We start from the raw sequence: 17,806 nt of genomic DNA, 5'->3' as shown, positions 1-17,806 counted from the left end.
CATGATGCTTTGTGGGATACCTTAGGTGTTGTACGCTTGGAGCAGAGGAACAGCACGTTGCTTGATCAGGGTATTTATGACGATGGGCCATATGACGTCATGTACAGCACCGCTGAGGAATTAGACCAGGTGGCCGTCCCTGCCAACAGCTATTTAGGTAAGTCTAGTATCGATCACAATATATCACATCATAGTTACAGCCATGTGTGAAAGTTTGCATACCTCATGATTTTCAAAAAGGACATAGGAAAATGTGGCTTGCAATTTTTTGTAAATCACACAAATTATTCACGCAATCATTTCACACAATACTCAATGAAGACTAACGGGTAATTATTTTTTACTTTATTTTTGCCCTTGATAAAGATTAAACCAAAAGATCAAAGCGGAACAAAGCAAATCAAAATTAAATAAAATCATCATTAGCTAATTAAGCAATAGAACACCAGAGGAAGTGTGTTATCGCGAATAACATCACGGCTGTGATTTGGTTGCAGGCACAACCTCAAGTGTTCTATTGCTTTTATACAACAGATTTTACAAAATAAAGAAAGAAAGAAAGAAAATCAAAGAAGCCCTGAATTTCATATTAAATATGCTTTAGTATTGACAATACCTTCCGCCAAAAAGTAGTTCCACAACGAATGAGTTGCTGCTATGCAACAGTAAAAATTCCCTACCCTGCCTTAACGCAGTAGGCTAAAAAGGCATATACAGTAGTTTAACACTACAAAGTAACGCTAGTTTGGAATAAAAATAATAAGCGAATATGAATAAGCGAAGATGAAAGGAAACGGAGAAAACCTAAAAATAAAATTAATTAAGAATTAAAAGATAGAATTTAGTTATTTAATAGAGTTATTGCATTATTTGTATATGTTAATCTGCACACTTTCGTTCATTGTGCATTTAGAAAAAAAGGCTGCTCAGTCCGGCTTGTGTGCATGAAGCTTGTTGTTACTGGCAATGCGTCAGAGGAGTAATACAGTTGTGGTGTGAAAAGGCCGTGCTGATATTTGTGATATCAACCAATCAGATAGTAAGGTCGGAACTAACTGTTGTATAAGATGTTTTTTTTTGTGTTGGTTTGCGTCTTTAGTTTTATACCATAGCTCACCTATATTCTTTTCTGTAAATATGTCAACTTCTTAATACATTTACTTTAATGGACATAAGTAAATTACCACTATTAGTAAACTACTGTTTTGTAGAATAGCAGTGATAAAGATAATTTGTATTTTTAAATAAGGCTCAGGACATTTCACATAGCTTTCATCTAGCTACATTTTTTTACTCTTCTGTTCATGTCTATTGTGTACAACATTGAACGTGATCAGTTTCTATACACATTCAGTCCTACTCAAAACTGATGTTGCATTGCAGACCAAAGTGGGAACCACTAGCTGTGTAGATTTGTGGGATGCTTGAACATTGCCAGTCAAAAATGTTTAAACATCTCGAGTGTTCCATGTTTTATTACAGCATTACAAACAAAACTAAATATCAGGATAAAATAATAGTTGAATATTAATGGTTACATGTTCTAAATCTTTGGTAAGCAGATTAAGTAATCAAAAGATCTAAAGTTCTAAATTTAAAGTAATATTAATATTAAGGAAATAATGGCACCCAGTACAAACTACAGTATATCACATAGTAGTAACTTTACATTTTAATCTCTCATTGCAAATGACTTTTTTACTTTTGCTGTTTTATGTTTGTCAGCTCTAAAACGTCTTAAAATGACTCGGCAACAAACAGTTTAAGTCCTACACAAAGCTCTCCCACACACTGCTTTCATTTTACTATACTTTGTAGAACCTATTTTCATTTCCTATAACAAAATGTTGCTTCCAAAGCAATAATCTATAATAAGTACATTACATTATACTCCACTGGTATTCACTTCTGTTTCTATATAATGTATAATTTACTTCCATCACTTTTACATTAAATAAGATTGTAATATAAATAAATGAATGAGTGTTTCACACTTTTGCTCAATGTTACATGCCTTTCTGTACCACAATAGTACTGCATGTTGAATAAGATCCAGCATCTTTGACTCCTAAAATTTGATCTGCTTCATCAGTTTCTATTTTATATTACAAGGTGCTTTGAAATTCAGATGAAAGAGCCTAAACATAATTCAAGAAACTGTCTCAAAGCATTTTAAGCCTTTTTAATTTTCTTATTTTTTCCCCTTAGTCTTAAAAAGGTGAAATGCATGCAATTTTTTTCAGCTGGCCATAAAACTAAATTACATGCCTGTTTACCAAAAAAATCTATTACACATTTTGAACTGAATTAGACAAGCTCTGAGCTTTGATATCATAATGAGACACCTTTCTCAACCACAGTGTAATTACAGTTATAGTAGTAACTAGAGAGTGCATTTCCGGAGAAAATGCGAGTGTGATTGCCGTGTGGCGGTCGAGCGGGCGTGGCGGGTCGGGGGCGTGCATGCGTTTAGAAGAGGTGCGGTGCGTGGGGTGTGAATACTTTCTCCCAGACAGGCCACTGTATCTGTGTACAATCTGCGATGTGAGCACAAGTTCACTCTGGGTGTGTTTGAAACGCCAAACCTGTAAATAAATGCATTTCTGCACGTTTTTACTGCTTACAAATCACTGCTCATTCATTTACATGTGAATATCACTGTTATTGCGCAATATGTAAGCGGCAGCGCTCTATTTCCATGTTTCAGGCCCAGTGCACTTAGTCTAGTGCAGTTCTATAGCCTATAGTACAGCGTACGGTCCCTACATTAGCGTTTAGCCCGTTTCTGTTGATTTCAATGCATCCGTTAGCATGTGAGCTAACGAAAACTAATATCTTTTGTTTTGGTGCAACGCGAACGATTTCACTTTCACTGCCAAGTCTAACTGGCCTATAATTTCATTCTGTGTAGCGTTTTCACCTTAAAAAGCAGTAATATTTAAGTTACAGACCTAAGTCCGATTTTTATACGGCGGCCATTTTCTCTTTTCTGAACGGCTGTGTCCGATTTTACTGTGTTTGACACACAAGTTCACTTGTTGTAGTGCACTTCCACGCGATTTGGGTGCGTCCACGCTCCCTACGCCATAGCTTTAGCGATTCGCCATTGATTTCAATGCATTGGTTAGCATTTGAGCTAACAAATCCAACTATCTTTTGTTTTGGTGCAACGCGAAGGATTTCACTTTCACTGCCAAGTCTAACTGGCCTATAATTTCATTCTGTGTAGCGTTTTTAACTTAAAAATCACTAATACTTTAGTTACAGACCAAAATAAGCTCGTTTTTGGGTCAGCGGCCATGTTTTATTTTCTAAACAGGTCCAGATTTCCGCATACGTCATCACTACGTCTGTTTCATGGAACCCCAAAAGGGTCAAAATTTGGACAAAAGCGGGCATTACTGGCACACGGGTGCCCGTATGGGAATAATTTTTTGGATTTGGGGTCCAATTAATGACCCGGTCCATTAAGTGTTGGAACGGCGTTAATATTTTTTAAAAATGAATGGAAGTCTATGGGAAAATTTGCCTGGAAAAGTGGGCACTGTGGGCACAGGAAAGCTCCGATCCTAAAGCTGTATACAAGCGATCTATTCCTGTATGGGCCGGACGATTTGGCATTGGAACGGGGTCGATATCTCAAACTGCGGACGAAGAAACGCGGACAAAAACGGGCAGAATAATAATAAAAATAATAATATGACTTTTGGATAACAATAGTGTGCTTGCCTTTAGGCAATCTACCTCCTTGTTTCTACACTCACTGTCCATTTTATCAGCTCCACTTACCATATAGGAGCACTTTATAGTTATACAATTACTGACTAGTCCATCTGTTTCTCTGCATGCTTTGTTAGCCACCTTTCATGCTGTTCTTCAAGGGCCAGGAACCCCACAGGACCACCACAGAGCAGGTACTATTTAGGTGGTTGATCATTCTCAGCACTGCAGTGACACTGACATGGTGGTGGTGTGTTAGTGTGTGTTGTGCTGGTATGAGTGGATCAGACACAGCAGCGCTGCTGGAGTTTTTAAATACCATGTCCACTCACTGTCCACTCTATTAGACACTCCTACCTAGTTGGTTCACCTTGTAGATGTAAAGTCAGAGACGATCGCTCATCTATTGCTGCTGTTTGAGTTGGTCATCTTTGAGATCTACAGTCAATAATTGTAGAACTACAGGGCTTCTATATGGTAAGTGGAGCTGATAAAATAAACAGTGAGTGTAGAAACAAGGAGGTGGTTTTAATGTTATGGTTGATCGGTTTATATATATATATATATATATATATATATATATATATATATATATATATATATATATATATATATTATATAGTATTAATATAATAAAAATAATATTGTATAAAAATAGTATTACATATTACTATATGCTAAAACGTTACAAAAAACTTAACTTTTTTTTCATACATGGTGCGCAGATATGTTAACTTTAATTGTTTACGTTAGGTTTCGTACTTGAACTACACAGCTTCTGTCTTCTGTCTGTAAATTTCCTTATAAGATGATGTTTGAAAAAAAAGTGTGTCCAAGTATTCTGCACGTGTCCAAAAGATCTACTTGTTTAGAAGTATTGAGAGCAGTGGTATGTAAATATCCACGGTTAAACAAATCACTTACATGCCTGTATATGTGTCGCAGCTTATGCATCATCTAAATGCTAAGCAGAAATGCTACTGATGCGTCTTATGACTTCAGGAAAACCATTACAGATGTGGATTAAGGAACTGAGGTTTTTGCATATGAGACCACTCAACAACCCACCTTCTACAGCATTTAACTGTTAAGTGTTAATGGGGTCCAGTTAAGGCCTAAATTATATAATGCTGTGCTATAATGCCACCATCCTGCCGATCAGGCGTGCATATGTACCTTTCAACCCACTTTATTGTCTGTATATTTTGATTTAGTCTGAATATGCGATTTAAGGAAAGACACTTGTGGTGTTTTGGATTAAGTAAACAAGCTTTAACACACTTGTAAGCATTTCTCCAGATGTCAGCATTCCATAACGTATGTATGTATCTATTTTTTGATTGGTTGGGCTTTTTCAGGATTTTCTATTGACTCTGGTAAGATGCTAACGAAGAGGGGTGAGCTGATCGTGGTTGCTGGAGCTCCTAGAGCCAATCACAGTGGGGCGGTGGTCATGCTGAAGAAACAGCCAGACACAACCCCACAGCAGATGGTCACAGAGTACATCATCGAAGGGGAAGGATTAGCCTCATCATTTGGCTACGACCTGGCAGTGGTCGATGTAAATGCTGATGGGTAAGAGCAGTTAAATGATCATTTATTAATACTCTGTCAGGCCATATGTGAAACTGAGAGCTGCACAGATTTTTCTGAGACAATTCCAAAAAATTAAGGAATCATGGAACTAAAAATGACCATTACAGTGTTCTGTATATAGAATAGAATAGAAAAGAAACTTTGTCATTGTACATAGTACAATGAAATACTGTGCGGTATGTCTCAACATAAATAATTCATATAAAAAGAACAACAACAGCAACAAGAAAAACAACAAACGACGACACATAGACAGACATAAAACATGCAGTCAATGATAACAGCATATAAAGATTTGAGGTGCAAAGTGGCAGAAATGAGGTGCAAAAATGAGTCCATATCCTGGAATATATGGTGATGCAACTAATGTTTTATAAACAAAAAAATAGACTGTTTAGTTACCATTTTATGCCAATTATACATTCATAAAAGTCCTTACATAAAGATGAGGTATTAAAATTAGCACAGTGGCTGTATGGGGCACAGTTATAGCCTAGCAGGTAGAGCTTCGGGGCTATAAATCAGAATCCAGGCTCTGCCGTGGAAAGCCCTTTACTTTCTCTGTTCCAATGGTGCCATACGATGACAGCCCATGCACTCTAACCCTAGCTTCTACAAGCTTGGATATGCTGAAAAAAAATTCATTGTACTGTACATGTACACTGATCAGCCATAACATTAAAACCACCTCCTTGTTTCAACAATCATTCATTTTATCAGCTCCACTTACCATATAAAAGCACTTTGTAGTTTTACAATTACAATGATCAGTGTATATATGACAAATGAGGGCATTCTATTATCATTACTTGAATTATTATATACCAGAGATTTTCCTGAAACATGAAGAGTTTAATAATGTTTATATGTATCTATGAACTGAGTGTACATACTAACCAACAGATCGAGAACCGAATGGTCACTATGTGCTGTTTACTGTTGTGTATCTTCAACTTATCTATCAATTTACTCATCCACAGTTGGCAGGATCTTCTAGTTGGAGCACCTCAGTTCTTTGAGAAGAATGGCGACACCGGCGGTGCTGTCTACGTCTACATTAATAAGAATGGAAATTGGGACAATGCTGTCCGAACCCGAATACTTGGAGCCAAAAACTCTATGTTTGGGCTGGCTATAGAGAACCTTGGTGACCTCAACCTGGATAGTTTTAATGGTTAGTGAGTTGTAATTCCAAAGATTTATTGGTAGGGTTAGAGCTAAAGTGGCATAGACTTGACCTAGAAATATTTTACATGTACAGACAATAACATCCATTAAAAATGTGATGAAGAATTCTTAGTAAAGTTATTACTATTCACAAGCACGACTGTCTTTGTTGCAGATGTGGCAGTAGGGGCACCGTTTGATGATGAAGGCGCAGGGAGCGTTTACATCTATCATGGTTCGTCCAGAGGACTCCAAACTGACCCCACACAGGTACTAATTCTGTTCCAGTCATTTCCATCTAGGTGTTAAGTTTGCTGTATTTACCTACATTTCTTTTTATATATATATACACACACTGATAAGCCAAAAACGTTGTGATGATGGTAGTCACTCATAGTATGCATGTTGAATGCAGTAGATATGGGTAGCATTTCTGCATCATGATGCACTGTGATCCAGCTGCTGGAAATGTCCTGGGGCCAGATGCCACAGGGCTCCCTCTTGTGGAGGCCATGTCTTAGCTGGTCAGAGCTGTTTTGACTCCATATTAGGATGGTGGTCCTAATGTAATGCCTAATTTTTAAATATTTCAGATGCAAATATTAACTTGTATAAAATGTATATGTATGTACAGTGTATCACAAAAGTGAGTACACCCCTCACATTTCTGCAAATATTTTATTATATCTTTTCATGGGACAACACTATAGACATGAAACTTGGATATAACTTAGAGTAGTCAGTGTACAACTTGTATAGCAGTGTAGATTTACTGTCTTCTGAAAATAACTCAACACACAGCCATTAATGTCTAAATAGCTGGCAACATAAGTGAGTACACCCCACAGTGAACATGTCCAAATTGTGCCTAAAGTGTCAATATTTTGTGTGACCACCATTATTATCACTGCCTTAACCCTCCTGGGCATGGAATTCACCAGAGCTGCACAGGTTGCTACTGGAATCCTCTTCCACTCCTCCATGATGACATCACGGAGCTGGTGGATGTTAGACACCTTGAACTCCTGCACCTTCCACTTGAGGATGCGCCACAGGTGCTCAATTGGGTTTAGTCCATCACCTTTACCTTCAGCTTCCTCAGCAAGGCAGTTGTCATCTTGGAGGTTGTGTTTGGGGTCGTTATCCTGTTGGAAAACTGCTATGAGGCCCAGTTTTCGAAGGGAGGGGATCATGCTCTGTTTCAGAATGTCACAGTACATGTTGGAATTCATGTTTCCCTCAATGAACTGCAGCTCCCCAGTGCCAGCAACACTCATGCAGCCCAAGACCATGATGCTACCACCACCATGCTTGACTGTAGGCAAGATACAGTTGTCTTGGTACTTCTCACCAGGGCGCCGCCACACATGCTGGACACCATCTGAGCCAAACAAGTTTATCTTGGTCTCGTCAGACCACAGGGCATTCCAGTAATCCATGTTCTTGGACTGCTTGTCTTCAGCAAACTGTTTGCTGGCTTTCTTGTGCGTCAGCTTTCTTCTGGGATGACGACCATGCAGACCGAGTTGATGCAGTGTGCGGCGTATGGTCTGAGCACTGACAGGCTGACCTCCCACGTCTTCAACCTCTGCAGCAATGCTGGCAGCACTCATGTGTCTATTTTTTAAAGCCAACCTCTGGATATGACGCCGAACACGTGGACTCAACTTCTTTGGTCGACCCTGGCGAAGCCTGTTCCGAGTGGAACCTGTCCTGGAAAACCGCTGTATGACCTTGGCCACCATGCTGTAGCTCAGTTTCAGGGTGTTAGCAAACTTCTTATAGCCCAGGCCATCTTTGTGGAGAGCAACAATTCTATTTCTCACATCCTCAGAGAGTTCTTTGCCATGAGGTGCCATGTTGAATATCCAGTGGCCAGTATGAGAGAATTGTATCCAAAACACCAAATTTAACAGCCCTGCTCCCCATTTACACCTGGGACCTTGACACATGACACCAGGGAGGGACAACGACACATTTGGGCACAATTTGGACATGTTCACTGTGTGGTGTACTCACTTATGTTGCCAGCTATTTAGACATTAATGGCTGTGTGTTGAGTTATTTTCAGAAGACAGTAAATCTACACTGCTATACAAGCTGTACACTGACTACTCTAAGTTATATCCAAGTTTCATGTCTATAGTGTTGATCCATGAAAAGATATAATGAAATATTTGCAGAAATGTGAGGGGTGTACTCACTTTCGTGATACACTGTATATTAATGCAAGAGTGGCACGGTGGCTTGGTGAATAACACTGTCGCCTCACAGCAAGAAGATCCTAAATTCGATCCCCAGGTGAAGAGCATTTTGGGTCATTTCTGTGTGGAGTTTGTATGTTCTCCCCGTGTCTGTGTGGGTTTGATGTGAATTGGAGATACAAAAATTGTCCATGACTGATGAGTCTTGCGTAATGAGTAACCTGTCTTTTCATGAATGTAACCAAATTGTGTAAAACATGAAGTTAATATCTTAATAAATACTAATGCAAAGCCAGCACCGCTAAGATCTCAAGCTTTTGAGTTCAAATCCCAGATGTACTATTGACCAGTTTGTCTCTAATTGGCTGTGCCTCGAGGGGGGGTATGGTTAAACGGTGTCCTGATTGATGATTTAAACATAAAAAAGGTATTAGTGCATGACTCTCCATACATAATACAGCTCTGAGGAAAGAGCTTCCAAATATGCTTCCAAATTTGCAGAAATGGTTTGGGGAAACTGGTCCTTTCCTGAAAGTCCTTTCCTGTTCCAGCATGACTGTGCCTCTGTGCACAAAGCAAACTCGGTCTAGACTTGAAGAAAAATTCCAGTGGCCTGCACAGAGCCCTGACCTCAGCTAACATCATTGGAATTAACTGGAACATCAATTGAGGCTTTCTTAACCATTATCATTGTCCAGCCATACAAAAAAATCCTTTTGAGTAAATGGGCACAAGTCGCGTGAGAAGCCTTCTCAGAAGAGTAGCTGTTATAGCTGAAAAGATCACATAGAAGTCACCATATTTTAATAACATTCGTTTTTGAACTTGGATGTCCGACAAGCTCATGGTCAGGTGTTCGAATACTTTTGGCCATGTAATGTACTTTTGTGAATTATAGAACCGATAGTACTGACAGGGATGTTCAATGTGTTCTGTTTTTCTGTTTAAGTTCTGGAAGATTTTGTACCATCATCATGATTGCCCTTTTGCGTTAAATTTGTGTAGTTATTGGCACTGTATTTTATAATAAACCCAGATGTCATTTGCACAAGAACCTTTGCAACATAAATATCTAGAACTTAATTTATTTTTTTTGCAACCTTTACACATATACACATGAACATAAATTTTTAAAATGCAGTCAACATTGTTCAATAACAAAAAATGCTATAATACTTGTGTATTTTGTCTTTGCGTCCCTATTTAAGTGACATTTTATAAATGTTATTTAGATTGTAGTGTAACTATATGCAGTGTACTTACTATTATTATTATTCCACTGTTTCTTTGTTGGAAATAGGTGCTTAAAGGAAAAAACCACAACATTAAGATGTTTGGGTACTCCATAGCTGGTAACATGGATTTAGATATGAATCAGTATCCCGATGTGGCTGTTGGATCTCTCTCGGATACTGTAGTCGTGTATAGGTAAGAAGAATTAAATATAGAACTTACCAAAAATTACAGAAAATGTGTTTTGTTAAAGGCTGCTCAGGTGGCGCCGTACTATTTCAGCTGTGCTACCGGCCGGCCAGGTGCCTATACAAACAATAATTGCCTTGTCGGGAGGGATGACCAGAGAGATTTCTCATAACTGCTGCAATTATGACCTCTGCTGGCTCTTTAATGGTGCTTGCTCAGAGATGGGGGATAATAGAGATCAGTGTGTGTGACTCTCCATGTACATTATGGATCTTTATATGAACCTGTCTAATGCAGGTGAAAAGAAGCAGTCAGCTACTGCACATGTGTCTGTGCAATATGATCTGGTAATTTGATACAACTGGACTGGGAGACAAATTGTGGTTGGTGGTGGGGGTTAAATTTAGCAAATCAATGTAAGTTGTGCTCTATTGTTTGCAGAAAATACCATATTTTAAATCACTGTATCTGTTTTTACTTAAATAAACATACATAACATTTGACCTAGGGTGTCTAAACTGATGTTACTGGCTAGACATTTTGTAGTTTATTCCCAGCTTTAGTAACAGCTTTGATTTAAGCTGGTAAGCTTTGGTTTTAGCCCAACGCCAGCCAAGACTTATCCCCTTACTGGTGGCTTTAAAGCCAGTTTTTTACAACTGAGCCCATATTTATCTACAGCTTATTTTCTTTTACTTTTTAGGGCCAGGCCAGTGGTAAATATAGAAAAGACGGTCACCACTGAACCCAAGGATTTAGACCTGACCAAGAAGAATTGTGATGAGAGCATATGGTGAGGATAAACAATCCACTAACACTGTTCACAAGTTCTTACCCTAAATGTGCTGACAGACCTAAAATAAATGATTTGTGTTTCCAGCCTTCGGGTGAAGACTTGTTTGAAATTTACTGCAAACTCCAAAAACTTCAGCACCACCATCAGTGAGTACACATGCTTTCTTTTGCCTGCCAATCTTTGGCGTGTCAGAGGCTAGAATGTGTAATGTGTATTAATCACATCAATAAAATGTTTTACAACTTAAATGTGACAAATATGGATTTTACCTTTTATCTTAATTTCTCTTTCGTATCGTCTAGATGTGAAATACACCATCAAAGTGGAGACAAAGAGGAAGAACCAAGGACTTCCAGCTCGCGTTGTTTTCTTCCCACGTGCCCCCACTGACACTGACTACGAGAGTACAGGAGTGGTAGAGCTTAAAAAGCCAAACGTAGAAGTCTGCGTCCCAAAAACACTCAAACTGCAGGTATGCCCTCTTCAGAGTAATCCTTAGTTTTAACGAGGGGAGGATTACAAGTACTTTTTTGTTTATACATACATGTTAGACAATGGAATAATGACTAAATACACATTTAATAATAATAAAAAAATCTATAAAGTAATGGACAAAACATTGGTTGAAAAATGAATACAGTGAAGATAGATAGATAGATACTTTATTGATCCTTTGCAGGAAATTTCTTTGTTACAGCAGCTCACATCAGACAACAAACAACTTCTTGCATACATACAACATATAACATTCACTAACTATAATAACAAGCAATAAAAATAAAAATTTACTGTATGATTCTATATACAAGCAACAAGTGCTTACTTTTAATAAAAAGATCCAACTGCTTCTAACCAGTAAGAGCAGCCCCACTACAATCTTTTAATCTAGCTTTTAGATCAAACCAGTAATAAGCAACTGTGATAGAAACAAATTGTCTTGCTGGTTAGCACTAGACAAGTAAAAATTTGCTAATTACACCAGATTTTAAGTGTTATATGTGTATGCAACAGCAGAAACAGAGTAATTAGACCAGAAACCGTTGTGATTTCTGGTTTTGGCTGACATGAGTAAAACCTAAAGTGACCTTTAGCTGCAGTAGCCCATCCTTAATTATCTTTAATGTGTTGTGTGTTCTCAGAGTTTTCTGATTTGAATACGTTAATGTAGATTACTTATTAAATTGAAATTTAAAATTGGTAGACATTGAGATCATTGCAATTGAACTATCGTTTCCTGTTTATTAAAGCTGATTTACTGAACCCTGTGAAGAGTTGTCAGTTTCGGTACAAAGTGGCTATACTTTGAATGTAATAGATGACTCGTAAATAATTAGGAGGTCAAATCGTATTTGCAAATCAAAACAATTAAATAATAATAATAATAATCTTTTAAAGCATTTATTGGCCTTTGTTAATAAAGCAAGCTGTGTTTGTGTTTATTAGCATGCACGTTTTAAGTGGATCACTTACTGAATGTTGCTGCCACCTGCTGGAGGAGTTTTGTATTTTTATAATGTGCCTAAAAGAAAATTAGTTCCAAATTAAATTAGAATATTAAATCATACTATATTTTCTGGCAGTATTATTGTTAGCATTAAAAATCTATTATAATACTGACCCATTGAACAAAATCATCAAAACGTTTACACTGTCATAAACATAACACCAGAGTTGCTGTTGCTAGTTAGCAAGTTTAAAAGAAAACCCTGTTTTACAGTATCATTTGCTATATGCATTGCAGTGTTCGCTTTTGTTTGAATCCTTAATTTGTGTCTAAAATAAGAATAAATAATCTCTACTCACCTACTTGTAAAAGTGTTTAGTGCCATTTCTAATCTGACCAGGAACAAAACGGGCACAATTGGCTGTGTCTGAGGAAGGGAGGTCAACAGTGCACCTTATTGCTGCTGCACATGCTACCTCCTCTTGCTGGTTGAGGTTCTTGTACAAGGGATGTATTATTTACATGCCGCATAGCATGACTTTCAGTATGACAAACGGCTCTATTCTGTAAGAGACTTTATCTCTGGCAGGAAAAAATATGTGGTCGGCTACTGTATGTGTGCCATCTCTCCTTGGTCATGTCGGGGAAGGTGAAAGCAGCACATGAGATACAATTGGGAATTGAAAACAACTAGATTGAGGGAAAACATTTTCTAACAAACCTGCAGTACTCTGGGAAAATGGTTTTGTGTTACACTATTAATTTATTGTCATAGTGCCTAGTATTATTGTCCCATAGTTAATAAATGACATTGTTTTAAAAGGACAACTTGAAGGACAAGTTAAGAGGAATCCCCGTAGAGGTGAATGTGGAGATACGGAAGGACAAACGCAGAAAGAGACAAACCTCCCCCACCACACTCAGCCCTATTCTTGCTGCCAGCCAGCCGGCCCTCGCCGAGGTAAAATCACTATTTGTCACGCAACACTTTTGACCTGCTCTAGATCAGGCTTTCTTAGCATCAGTCCTTTAGACCCATTGCCCTGCAGATTTTCAATCTTTATTTCATTTTCTTTTTCTTTATAAACAGGTTCAATTTAAAACTCTGCAGAGCAGTGAGCTTTAAAGTCTGAAGTTGAGAAATCTTGCTTTAGACCACAACATTTAGCAGAATAATGTGATTACTATGTAAATGCTTTCATATACAGTGTATCACAAAAGTGAGTACACCCCTCACATTTCTGCAGATATTTAAGTATATCTTTTCATGGGACAACACTGACAAAATGACACTTTGACACAATGAAAAGTAGTCTGTGTGCAGCTTATATAACAGTGTAAATTTATTCTTCCCTCAAAATAACTCAATATACAGCCATTAATGTCTAAACCACCGGCAACAAAAGTGAGTACACCCCTTAGTGAAAGTTCCTGAAGTGTCAATATTTTGTGTGGCCACCATTATTTCCCAGAACTGCCTTAACTCTCCTGGGCATGGAGTTTACCAGAGCTTCACAGGTTGCCACTGGAATGCTTTTCCACTCCTCCATGACGACATCACGGAGCTGGCGGATATTCGAGACTTTGCACTCCTCCACCTTCCGCTTGAGGATGCCCCAAAGATGTTCTATTGGGTTTAGGTCTGGAGACATGCTTGGCCAGTCCATCACCTTTACCCTCAGCCTCTTCAATAAAGCAGTGGTCGTCTTAGAGGTGTGTTTGGGGTCATTATCATGCTGGAACACTGCCCTGCGACCTAGTTTCCGGAGGGAGGGGATCATGCTCTGCTTCAGTATTTCACAGTACATATTGGAGTTCATGTGTCCCTCAATGAAATGTAACTCCCCAACACCTGCTGCACTCATGCAGCCCCAGACCATGGCATTCCCACCACCATGCTTGACTGTAGGCATGACACACTTATCTTTGTACTCCTCACCTGATTGCCGCCACACATGCTTGAGACCATCTGAACCAAACAAATTAATCTTGGTCTCATCAGACCATAGGACATGGTTCCAGTAATCCATGTCCTTTGTTGACATGTCTTCAGCAAACTGTTTGCAGGCTTTCTTGTGTAGAGACTTCAGAAGAGGCTTCCTTCTGGGGTGACAGCCATGCAGACCAATTTGATGTAGTGTGCGGCGTATGGTCTGAGCACTGACAGGCTGACCCCCCACCTTTTCAATCTCTGCAGCAATGCTGACGGCACTCCTGCGCCTATCTTTCAAAGACAGCAGTTGGATGTGACGCTGAGCACGTGCACTCAGCTTCTTTGGACGACCAACGCGAGGTCTGTTCTGAGTGGACCCTGCTCTTTTAAAACGCTGGATGATCTTGGCCACTGTGCTGCAGCTCAGATTCAGGGTGTTGGCAATCTTCTTGTAGCCTTGGCCATCTTCATGTAGCGCAACAATTCGTCTTTTAAGATCCTCAGAGAGTTCTTTGCCATGAGGTGCCATGTTGGAACTTTCAGTGACCAGTATGAGAGAGTGTGAGAGCTGCACTACTAAATTGAACACACCTGCTCCCTATGCACACCTGAGACCTAGTAACACTAACGAGTCACATGACATTTTGGAGGGAAAATGACAAGCAGTGCTCAATTTGGACATTTAGGGGTGTAGTCTCTTAGGGGTGTACTCACTTTTGTTGCCGGTGGTTTAGACATTAATGGCTGTATATTGAGTTTTTTTGAGGGGAGAATAAATTTACACTGTTATATAAGCTGCACACAGACTACTTTTCATTGTGTCAAAGTGTCACTTTGTCAGTGTTGTCCCATGAAAAGATATACTTAAATATCTGCAGAAATGTGAGGGGTGTACTCACTTTTGTGATACACTGTATCTCAAAGCTTATGAGCCGAGATGGTTTTGGAATGATTCTGGTTTTTCTTTTGGTGCAGGTGAATTTTGTGAAGGAGGGCTGTGGAAGCGACTTTATATGCAAAAGTAACTTGAAGTTAGATTACAAGTTCTGCTCTCGAGAGCCCAATCAGGACGTCTTCAACCCACTGCCTGTGTAAGTTTACTGCATATCATCTTTAATATGGTTGGGGGTACAATGGATTGGCATCCTGTCTGGGGTGAATTACTTTATTATGCTCAGGTATTCCAGGGAAAATGAACCCACCACAACCCACGATAATCAGGATAAAGAGGTGATAAAACAGAAAATTAAAAACGAATAATTTTTATCAACACAATGTTTATCTGATACACAGCCGTGAATAGCACTTGCACATTAACGTAGCTTAATTACATTGACTTCTAGTAGCTTAACTTAATTTCATGACTGTACCTAGTTTAATGTCAAAATTTGACACATAGCCACTCAGGTGGCGCAGCGGTAAAAACACACGCTGCAACCAGAGCTGGATTCTGGATACATGGTATCGAATCCAGCTCTGCCTTACCGGCTCGAGGTTGAGTGGCTACATGAACAACGATTGGCCGGTTGTTCAGTTGGGGGGCGGGACAAGGGGCCGGAAGTGGGTTTCTCTCTGTCAGAATGGTGCAGTTACGACCTCTGCTGGCTGATTAGAGGCGCCTGCACAAGAGATGAGGTAGGAGTGCTCTTAGGGTGTGTCTCTCCGCATGTAACGCTAGGTGGCGCAACACTCGTAGCAGACAGCTGCTGCTCATGTTTCGGAGGGGATATGGGTTAGCTTCGATCTCCTCGGTCAGGGCAGAGTTCGGCATAGGCAGAGAGGAAGCATGATGCAAATTGGATAATTGGACGCACTAAAGGGGGAGAAAAAGGGGTAGAAAATGCAAAAAAAAAAACACAACAATTTGACACATAGCTTTGCTTACTTGGTGCTGCACTAGCACAGCTTAATTATTTTGTTTCACCAATTTAAAAAATGACCCCAGTGACCAGAATCATCATTTACACCTGTTGTGTCTTGCCTAAGTAAATAAAAAGAAACTAAAAAATCAAGAGAAAGAGAAATTAGAATTAGTATTGTATTAGAAATGTAATACAAAAGTGTATTATAATATATTGGTGCCTATTACTGTTTAGGCAAATACAGTTTATGCAAAAGCAGTTTATCAGGTAAACGCTGACGTGTGTGAAACAAATTATTACATATTAAAAAAGTCTATTAAACAAATAGGGTAACTATAATATTTGAAACATGAACACTGATCAAAGAACTATGCGTTAGCAGATAAGTACTGGGACAGAGAACAGGGTAAGTCAAATTTGAAACTAGGTGTTTTTATACACTTAATAATATTGTCTCAGAAGTAGTACCATGTCTCTGCGCATAATGGTGTCACACAGCTTCAGGGTCTGTAGTTCTTTTCCATGTCTTCAAAACACTGTAAATCCCAATTGTTGGATTGATACCTTGTTGACCTGGGTTTGTTTCTGTTATGCTCCTAGTGTTTCCCTTAATAGGACTAATGACACCTTGATTAAAAGAAAGCTTAAACATAGGTAATATTAGGGCTGGACGATATGGCTAAAATTTATATCACGATATAACTCCTAATTTCGGTCGATACGATATAATTCCGATATCGATATGAATAATACAAGTCAGAAAAACTACCAAGAACACCAAAATTGAATGGCTGTACCTGCAAACCTACAGTATGTTCTGGTTTCTGGCAAGAAATACAAGCTAAATACACCATTGAATTAGTCCTTCCTCTCTTATCAGATTTCGTCTGCTTCTTTTTCAACTGTGGACAGTGGCGGAGCCAGACAATTTTCATAGGGGTGGCCAGACTGAGACCATTGCTCACACAGGGGTGGCACAGAAACTATTATACTAATAATAATTTAACTATACTAATAATACCTTATTTTTTGGCTAGTAGCTGTTGATCTAGTAGTGTTTTGGTCACTCACTCATTTACCTATACAGGCAGTGAGTGCCATGTAGAGTTACATCAAGCCTAGCATAATAAGCTTTTTATTTTTTCTCATTTTCCCTGACAAGTAAAAAACTAAAATATAGCCTATAACCTTAACATTACCAGGAAGAATTTCAAAGATATTCCTTTGCAATACTTGATCATTTGACTGCAAACTTGTGTGTACTGATGAGACTCATCTGAACCCCAGAACATGCTAGCGTGAATCCATGGAAAACAAATGTTTATTTTCTTTCAAGAATATGATACAGACTGACCAACACTATTAAGCCAAATCAGCATTGAAAATTGACTTTACTTTTAATAAAAGTAGACTTTACTTCTACAGTGCTGGAGCTTCTTAAAACTGAATATTTTCTCTTAAATAGAAGTGTTATTTAAAAGATATTAAATTGTTTTTCAGAAAAAACCCGCCCAATTTAGAGGAAACCCGCCCAATCTGGCAACACTGGAACGTGAAGAGCCCGTTGGTGCCTTTACTCGTAGCGCGCCACAACTACTAAGCATTAGTAGTACTCAGTAGTATTAGTACTCAGTAGTATTAGTACTCAGTAGTAGTACTTCT

At 38.8% G+C, this 17,806-nt stretch overlaps 1 protein-coding gene across 2 annotated transcripts in view; it reads left to right on the top strand.

Annotated features, from left to right (window-relative positions):
• Window positions 1-17,806, top strand: part of itga6b (integrin, alpha 6b) — a 60,342-nt gene that overhangs the window by 29,132 nt on the left and 13,404 nt on the right. For both annotated transcript variants that reach the window (XM_063009304.1, XM_063009303.1), the window contains exons 5-14: window positions 26-157; window positions 5,079-5,295; window positions 6,297-6,490; window positions 6,659-6,753; window positions 9,988-10,115; window positions 10,813-10,902; window positions 10,990-11,051; window positions 11,208-11,377; window positions 13,173-13,310; window positions 15,258-15,373. In XM_063009304.1, coding sequence (XP_062865374.1) covers window positions 26-157; window positions 5,079-5,295; window positions 6,297-6,490; window positions 6,659-6,753; window positions 9,988-10,115; window positions 10,813-10,902; window positions 10,990-11,051; window positions 11,208-11,377; window positions 13,173-13,310; window positions 15,258-15,373 — 1,342 coding nt within the window. The remainder of the gene's footprint in view (window positions 1-25; window positions 158-5,078; window positions 5,296-6,296; window positions 6,491-6,658; window positions 6,754-9,987; window positions 10,116-10,812; window positions 10,903-10,989; window positions 11,052-11,207; window positions 11,378-13,172; window positions 13,311-15,257; window positions 15,374-17,806) is intronic.

Source organism: Trichomycterus rosablanca, chromosome 15 (genome assembly GCF_030014385.1).
Source record: "Trichomycterus rosablanca isolate fTriRos1 chromosome 15, fTriRos1.hap1, whole genome shotgun sequence".
Classification (NCBI taxonomy): Eukaryota; Metazoa; Chordata; class Actinopteri; order Siluriformes; family Trichomycteridae; genus Trichomycterus; species Trichomycterus rosablanca.
The sequence above is the reverse complement of the archived record's forward strand: the minus strand, read 5'-3'. Positions and strand labels throughout refer to the sequence as shown.